The 9,179-nt window shown below is 35.1% G+C and overlaps 1 protein-coding gene across 1 annotated transcript in view; it reads right to left on the bottom strand.

Moving 5' to 3' along the window:
• LOC107294675 (adhesion G protein-coupled receptor B3) overlaps positions 1-9,179 on the bottom strand; it is a gene marked incomplete at its 3' end in the record, with an annotated part of 218,035 nt that overhangs the window by 8,917 nt on the left and 199,939 nt on the right. Inside the window, exon 9 of the mRNA XM_015823927.1 lies at positions 4,435-4,629. Within this exon, the coding sequence (XP_015679413.1) occupies positions 4,435-4,629 (195 nt within the window). The remainder of the gene's footprint in view (positions 1-4,434; positions 4,630-9,179) is intronic.

Genomic DNA, 9,179 nt, shown 5'->3' on the forward strand with positions numbered 1-9,179 from the left:
GAAAACCTTTCTCTTTCATGTCTGTCGATGCTTAATCAAAAAAGCGCCCTGTCATTTAGTTCTGCATCCATGTCCAATTGCATTACATAGCCCTACTGATAAAACTAACCTCAAGTTGTTTGATGCAAGGTGCACATTTTATTCTGCAAAGAAAAATGAAACTGGATAGAATGTGAATGAAAGTAGATCTGAGGCAATTGGAATGCACACCTATTTTTTCTGTTAAGTAGAGTCAAAGCCTAAGAATTAGGCACAAAAATTGACTGTATTCTTTTGTATTTTTAAAACCAGTTAGGGTCAATTTCCAATTATAAAAATGATTTCAGTGCTTCATAGGAGATTCTAATAAATAAGATTGTCTGAATTATTATTATTCTTTTTATGTATCTGTTATCTGGGCTGCATGATAGGAGGTCTTAGACCAGTTTTATTATAAGCTGTTTCCATCATATTATAGTTCCTAATTTGTATATTGGTATATGCTGGATTTGCAAATTTCTCTACATATACATAAAAGGTCATACTGGATTACAATTTAAGTACCATTATATAAAAATGAATCCGCCATATTTCAATACTTATTATTTTGGCTGATCCTAATCCACTGAATTCCAGGCTGTGTAGCATTTAGGGATGTACATTTATTTCACTGTATTTTTATGTGATTTTATCTCACTTTTCATCCACACTGAATACTCAAGACCACTAACAATAACTAGAATATAAAATAGAAATCAAAGATGAAACCCAATTTTAAAATTATTAACAAACAAATGCCTGTGTCCACTGTCAGGCCTCCGCTCCAGTTGCACCCGTGACCTCTCCCCCCTCCCGGTTAGTGACAAGCCCACAGGCGCTTGACATCCATTGGTTACAGACAGAGAGAGTGGAAACACAAAGCAATACAAAGTTGTTGCCAGGGGGTAAGGGTTTATTGGGTTTTGCATTTGGGGTTTTACTTCCTGGAATCACTGTAAGTTGGGTGGCCATATAAATTTTATCAACAGAAAAGAATATTTGTAGCACAGGGCTGAACTTGGGGTCCTTGCTGTTCTCTGAGCTTGGTTGTTTTTTTTGCAGATATTTCATTACACTGATGATGTTACCTAGTTGGATAATAAAACGTCTGCAAGAAAACAACCAAGCTCAGAGGGCACCAAGGACTTCACATATAAATTTTCTTAAAAAATAAATAAGTGCAGTCCACAGTAAGTACTACTTTCTTCAAAAGAAGATTGCCTTTCTTGAAAATGAATGGGTTTTTGTAATTTGGAGTGGAATGGGAGTTCAGAAGAGCCTCTTCTCCTAATCTTACTGTCTGTCCAGGTTTGCAACAAGGGACAGTCAGACGTTAAGATATTCAGGGCTTAAACATTCAGCTCAACATCTTAAATTAAGCCTGTGAGAAGGTGGCAGGTAGCATAGATTATCGAGCATGCATAGCTAGTTATTTAGGAACATACAAAGTAGTTTATCCCCAACTTTTCAATCATTTGAAGTTTCTACACACCTTTCAAGAATTATTCGATAAAGAATAGAAAGCTATATTCAAGATGGGATAAAACCAAAGCATAAATAGCTTTTGCCATCTCAGGACTAAATGGCAGATGGTACACAAACATAATTTGAAAAATGCACTGATAAAGCTGACAATGTCCTGATAAGAGTCTGACATCTAAGGATCAAGAAACTATTAACAGAGTTGTTTGCATTTGGTATTGTTGTTACGATGATGAGCTAAGGGGATGGAGAACTGTTATAATGGACTGCTGCATATTAAAATTTATCACTACATTACTAATACTGAGTTTTGCACTGATACTCCTAGCACTTTGAAATATTGGCCAGATAGAGGCTAAACAAAGCACTTTTATAGGTTCCAGAGGAAGCATTGCAGCTGTTATTTTTATATTGGTATGCTGTAGCAAGGGAATGTTTTAAGAAAAAAATATTTTAATTAGAATATTACAACAAACCAATTAGCCAACTAGAAATTTTCCATTCCTTGCTCACAAAGCCAGATATGAAAACGGTTGCATGATTAATTCTTAGAATAAAATATTTGTCTACTAAACAGATGCTCGTGTTCTTCGTGCATAAAAAGGTAGCAATATTCAATAACAATTCTAAGCCTGAGGTCATTTGATAAAATTAGCATTGAATCAACATCTAGGAAAATCGGATCACTTTGAAATGCTTTATTAATATATTTACTGGGTGTAACCAAAACTCATCTGAGTGGTTATAGAAATTTGGAAACAATTTAAGGCTAATATGTTTTTTTAATCTCCAGCTTTGATGACTATTGCTTGTTATATGACTCTATCATCAAAAGTAAACTTTTGGTAGAGCAAGTATCCAAAACCAAGCCTCTTTTTAGTAGATTAGGATGCTCTAAAATGGATAAGACCTTAAACTGAATGGAGACACGTAGTCAGTTTGCTTGGGATATTAAGAGAGGAAATCTGAGAATTTGTCATTGTTGCCTGTGTCATTCCCTGCAGCTGATGATAGAAACGATGTGCCTTACATAATTATTGTCCCTATTCAAGCAACCGTGAAATATGACCACTGTTTTACATAGGTTAAATCTATGAGTTTTGCTGTTGTTGCTGCCATGAATTTACAACTCATTATTTTTGCATTGTTAAACTTGTGAGACTGTTATGCAGGATTTCTTTGTATGCAAATCACATACGTTACTGATGTCCCAGTTCTAGGAAATCCACCTTATATATTGAGATTATACTAACCAAGGTCTTTGGTGTTATATTAGTAAAAATAAAACTTTGAGAAATGCATTACATGTATTTTAAGACATTGGTCACTTGAGCCATGCTTAGTTGCTTCCTCCAGTCTTTTCAGCTTCTTTGGTAAAAACATCATTATATTTTTATATTGCAATATTGTTGACAATAGCTTAGACCAGCTAGGCAAGGCTTAGATTGTACAATAACTTTGTCATCATTTTTATAGTGATTTAGATTGCACATAATTCTAAAAGGTCATAATACTCAGAAGTGGAATAGTGCTACTATACTAATACAAGTTTCAAATTCTAATGCAAACCCTGTCCCTGCCATGATTATATGACACCTCCCAAGTTTGAAAGAAATAACATTTGCAGAGCTGTATCACTGTGGTTAAAATGTAGTAACTATTTCTTCACTGTAAAATATGTGAACAATGTCTAAGATGCTGGCAGCAGGGGGAATTCTTAGAACATAATGATTTTTATTAATATGAAAAACTGGGTTTCAGTTCTGCAAATGTAATAATTTTGTGACAATAAAAGGAAGAAATCTGAACAGGGAGTTCAAACATAATGATAAAAAGAAGTCTGCGTCACAAGCAATTTTGGAAGCATTTTGATGGCAAAATGATGATACCCTCATAGTGCCATCATCATATAAATACCACATATACAGTAAATGCCGCATATAAATTATGTACTTGCATCCCAACCATGGCATCATGGTTTACATTAACATGCGTTTTTGGTCATTTCCTTCCAACCTCAACTCCTCTGAGTATTTTTTTTTTTTTTGTAAATAGTGATTTATGATTGTCTTTCAAACCTGAAGAGGAAACTGTAGTTGAAAATAGATTTCTAAATCTCATTTAGAGAACAAATGCAAAACATGATTATCCTTTCAGAAGCAATGATGAACAATGGCTTTCTTGAAACTGGTAATCAAAGAGATTTTTGACGTATTTAATGGGAAAGGACGGTTTAAACTCAAGACCTCATCCCAAAATAGGATTTCATCATTGTACCTGAAATGACCTCTGCTGTAGTGTTTGCATACAAAAGGTGAGTACTGGCACAGGACAATGTTGTATTTCTGGTCATGGGAAATAATGGGTGCATGAGTGAGCCAGGAGGATTTTAAAAATCAGTGCTTGGCAGCGCTTTTGTAGTTCAACAATGAGCTATGTATGTTGATGACAGCAATAAGTAACAGGGTTAAAACAATCTATCATTTATTATGATCAGTGAACTCAGCCAACATCTACACTGGATGACAAGAGTTCTCCAAGATCTTATGAGCCATTCTGTTCCTTGACATTTCTTTTAACTGGAGATGTTAGGAACTGAACCTTAGCCTGTAAAATCTTTTTACAAGATAGTTTAGTCTCATTAAGGCACCAGGCTAGAAACCTGAAGATTCTAAAACCTCTAGGAGGTTCTAGTACTGCCCTACGTATGAAAGACGGCTGGGTGACCTTGGGCCCGTCACTCTCTCGCAGCCCAACTCACCTCACAGGGTTGCTGTTGTGTGGAAAACAGGAGGAAGAATGAGTATTCAATATGTTTGCCGCCTTAACTTGTTTATAAAAATAATAGGCAGGATTATAAATAAAATGTATAACAGTAATAATAAAATATATTAAATCTTTTTCATATTGTTCTGTAATTATGGTTTCACATACCTGAACGCCATCGGATGCAGGGATGTAACTTGCTCTTTTAAATGTATCTGTAACATTTCTGAGAATTTCCACAGAAACTAAAAGATCCCCTGCATAAAAATTCTTCCTTTGAGTTAAATCCAAAAGAGTCTTCGTCACCTGAGACATTCCTTCACCAGCCAGCGTCCTCTGTCCTTTTGCAAGATGTTCTTTAATCTGTAAACAGTAAAAGGAAAATAAAAACATTAGAACCTATTCTAGAACATTTTTTTTAAATGCTACAAAGATATTTGCTTGCCTCACACATTGGGATAGGGTCAGAAGAGTGTATAAAGTTGTGACCTGGGCTTCACTTTGTGATTGCTTGCTTTGAGATCTTCACACAGTTAGAACCTTTCCCGAAGTTTCATTGTATTGTTTCCATTGTTCATTTGTGTTTATTTTAGTGTTTGAATGTTTAGGGCAGGGATAGGCAACCTTGGCTCTTTTATGACTCGTGGACTTCAACTCCCAGAATTCCTGGCTGGCTGAGAAATTATGGGAGTTGAAGTCCACGAGTCACAAAAGACCCAAGGTTGCCTACCCCTGGTTTAGGGTATTGTACTGTATATACATTAAAATTACACTAAAGGGAGATGCGATGGAAAAAAGTTTAGGAATTCCTACTATAAAGTATATACTACTTGTATAAACTATACAAGTTCAAGAATTCCATTGTATAAGGTGCTGAATAAATGCTTTGAGTCAAAACATTTACACTGCTCATACAGACCTTTGTGTATTTACTATGATACTTAGGAGCATGGAAATGTTCAGAACCAGACTCATCTGCATGCTCACAGCTGCTCCTAGTTTTAGCCCTATTATGCTGTGGGCTAACACCTGCACGAGGCTTATAACATTACTGAAATAATTTACAGAAATTATGTAGTGTGTGTGTGTGTGTGTGTGTGTGTATCAGGAGGCTGGAAAAATCCAACTACTTAACTCTTCACATAATAAAATGCTGGTGCATGAACTGAAGAATCTGGAGGATTATTATTTTTAAAAAAACAGCTGTAGCTTTATATGGAGCCTTCATACATATTTTCTATGAAAACCAGACATCACTGCACAAATAACCACTTTACGACAGCAAATAACCACTTTATGATAGCAATCTACATTCTATTCAAGTCACTGGCAAAGCATTGATTTATAGGTTCTTTTATATTATGTATGTCATGGAGATAAGTGTGAAAAGAATAGCATAGTAGAATCTGACTGACTCAGACTTGCTGCATTTTTGAGCAATTTATCCCCTAAGATGAGCAACTGATGGGATCAAAACATGCTGGAATTTATTTTAGCATAGCATAATAAGTTCTATTTTACCCAGCTGATTTCTTAAGAAGTAAAATCCAGCTCTATGCAATTGCCAGGTGACAGTCTTTTTCTCTATATCCCTTTGCTGTTTTTTTTTTTTTTAATTTGAATGGATGTTGTGGTCTAAACCACATAGAATCACTCTGTGAGGCAGGCGGGCTGTTTCTAAATGTGATATATAAACAAACACTTTTAAGAGTAATGAATGGAAAAATCCTCTTTTTGTCTATGTAACTGGACTTGATATCCAAGTTACTATAGAACTTCTCCTGGCAGTCACATTTGCACATGGAAATGGTGATAAGAACAAAAACTTGTTCTTGTTGAAAGAGAAGAACTATAAACTGCTATTCGCATATATTCAGGAGCTCTTTATTGCATAATTTCTGTTCTGTTGCCCCCATCTTACATATCTTATTTGGAAAAGCACACACAACAGGACCAGCAGAATAAATGATGAACAGGGAGAAATCCAGTGGCTTCAAATGGATAAACGTTTAAACCAACAGAACTGAGTATGACATGACATGAAGTCAAGGGATGATCCTAAAAGATATCTTCTTAGGGAGAAAAAAAGGCAACCTTGGATTAAATAACAAAGAGACTCAGAATCGTATGTAGAACAGCAGAGTCTATTCTAGCCAAAATTGTCCACCGAGTAGATAGCAAAGGGTCATACTGTTTTTTTCTACAGGGAAGACATAATTATATAGTAGGTAAACTACATTTTATCTCCTTGATTGTTATTTTTTTAATAACAACAGAAAAATGTATTATAGCTCCAGTAAAATAAGTGATCCCTTCACTGTGTATTAAATATTTTGACAGCAAAATATAGAGAAATTAAAGCACTGTTGTGGCTTTATCTTGACTATGAAATATTTCCAAATTATGCACCAAAAACCATTAGATTCTTATATTGCCTACTTATCAATGATGAGTGAATATATTAATATTCTGTTGGCAAAAATTGTTTATATCAATAAGTCAGTAGATTAAACATCTGTCAAGATGTTTTGACAAGAGCAATCCAGATTTGGTTAAACATCCTAGCTTCTCTTTTGTTCCTGTGACGCTAACAGTGGTAAAGGTGCATTGTGTTTTGAGTTACTGAGTAGAGATGTTATTTCTTGATATAGTTACCTACAAATACGTATATATAATTATTGCATTAATACTGAGCTTCTGGTCACTTAAGAAAACTGTTTAGATCAACATACATTTTTATTTTCTACATGGAGGGTCATATTTGTAGTGATCTTATATGTGGGCTTATTAACATTTCTATAAGCCAAAGGTGATGAAATAAAGCAGCTTTTGAAATACTATTTCATTTGCTGTCTTCCTCCTGTGGTCAAGGTAATAGGCATATAAATGAAATTGGTCTTTCAATACTTGTGGACATTGATGCTCCTACGGATCTCTGGATAAAACAGTTTTGTTGTAAGACATTTCAAACCGATTCTCGTTATATGTGGATAAAGTAAAGGTCAATGGTATCAATGTTTTTTTGGTGGGTTTCATCCCATTATTCGTATATGTTTTCAAGATTCCTTATAAGTGTTCTACTTAATACTTTTTATGTCCAACTCTTAAACAATGCAGGTGTCATTATCAGTAAATTAATTATTTAATTTATATCTTTTAGGCTAGAGAATTTAAAGGCAAATTATACGTCCCTAAGTTTATGAACAGAACTCCAAGTGGCTCAAGTACAGTAGGAATATTCCTCATGAGTTAAATTTAACCACGGCATGAAGCAGTTATATTTTATTGTAGGTATTTCTACATATAAATATCATTTGCCATTTGGATTCTATCACATGAGCTGCTTATATTTTATTACTCTGTAAGAAACTTCCTTCCTTCCTTCCTTCCTTCCTTCCTTCCTTCCTTCCTTCCTTCCTTCCTTCCTTCCTTCCTTCCAACAATTCTCTTGTTGCCATAATTTTCTATAAGGTATGTTAGGCTGAAAGAAAGTGAGGGCTTAATAACTCTTGAACTTCAAAGATCACCAGTTATGTTTATACAGAGCCCATCCAGCTGTGATTTCTGCAGGGTTGGCTCTTGTCTTTACTTCAGTTCCAACTGTTCTGTCACTTAACTCTAGCTACAAAATGTTGCCCTTCCAATTCATGATGCCTAAAATTCATCAGGGTAGGATGTTGTTAAGGGCATATTATATCAGATGATACTTATTTTGGATAAAATATATTTCTGCTCCCATTACACTTATGCATGAGTAGCTCCAGTGTTAATATGTAGTTTGAACTGTTTATTTTTAAGTATATACTGTATTCGTGTGATGTTTTGATTATAATATCAGTGTGAATAGTTTTGCTACTTTTTGGAACTGTTAATGAAGAATTTTGAAATGTGCTAATTATCTTCATCTTTGAATTCTTCCAAGCAATTGAAAATACTGCTCAAACAAACATGTGACTGTAGAGTTGCTTAATTGTATAAAATAATTGTCATTGTTTTCCCTTTATATCTAGACAAGATAGTAGATAGATGATTTTTCCAATTTTTTTCTAAGCAAATATACTTCGTTACTTTTTTTTAATTTGGTATCATTTTGAGCATGGATCAAAGAGTAAAAGAGCATAAACAAACAGAAGAATCAAGTTTCTCCAGTATTACTCCAACATGAAATGGTGGGTCAATGGAAGATAATAAGGAAAGGCAAAATGAGTAGTGATAATGAGCTAAATGAAACAAAGTCGAATGGAAATAAAGATTTGAAAAGGTACCATTAGAAATAGGAAAAGAACTTAGGATAATAATAATAATAATAATGATAAAGTTGGAAGGGACCTCAGAGGTCATCTAGTCCAACCTCCTGCTCAGGCAGGAAACCCTATACAATTTCGGACAAATGGCTGTCCAGTTTCTTCTTAAAAACTTCCAGTGTTGGCGCATTCACCGCTTCTGGAGGCAGGTTGTTCCACTGGTTAATTGTTCTAACTCTCAGGAAGTTTCTCCTTAGTTCTAGCTTGCTTCTCTCTTTGGTTAGTTTCCACCCGTTGCTTCTTGTCCTGCCTTCAGGCGTTTTGCAGAAGAGCTTGACTCCCTCTTCTTTGTGGCAGCCCCTGAGATATTGGAACACTGCTATCATGTCCCCCCTCGTCCTTCTCTTCGTTAAACTAGACATACCCAATTCCAGCAACCGTTCCTTATATGTTTTAGCCTCCAGTCCCCAAATCATCTTTGTTGCTCTTCTCTGTACTCTTTCTAGAGTCTCAACATCTTTTTTACATCGTGGTGACCAAAACTGGATGCAGTATTCCAAGTGTGGCCTTACCAAGGCATTGTAAAGTGGTATTAATACTTCATGTGATCTTGATTCTATCCCTCTGTTAATGCAGCCCAGCACTGTGTTGGCTTTTTTGGCAGCTGCA

The sequence above is a fragment of the Protobothrops mucrosquamatus genome, unplaced genomic scaffold (genome assembly GCF_001527695.2).
Source record: "Protobothrops mucrosquamatus isolate PMUCROS unplaced genomic scaffold, P.Mucros_1.0 scaffold2051, whole genome shotgun sequence".
Lineage (NCBI taxonomy): Eukaryota > Metazoa > Chordata > Lepidosauria > Squamata > Viperidae > Protobothrops > Protobothrops mucrosquamatus.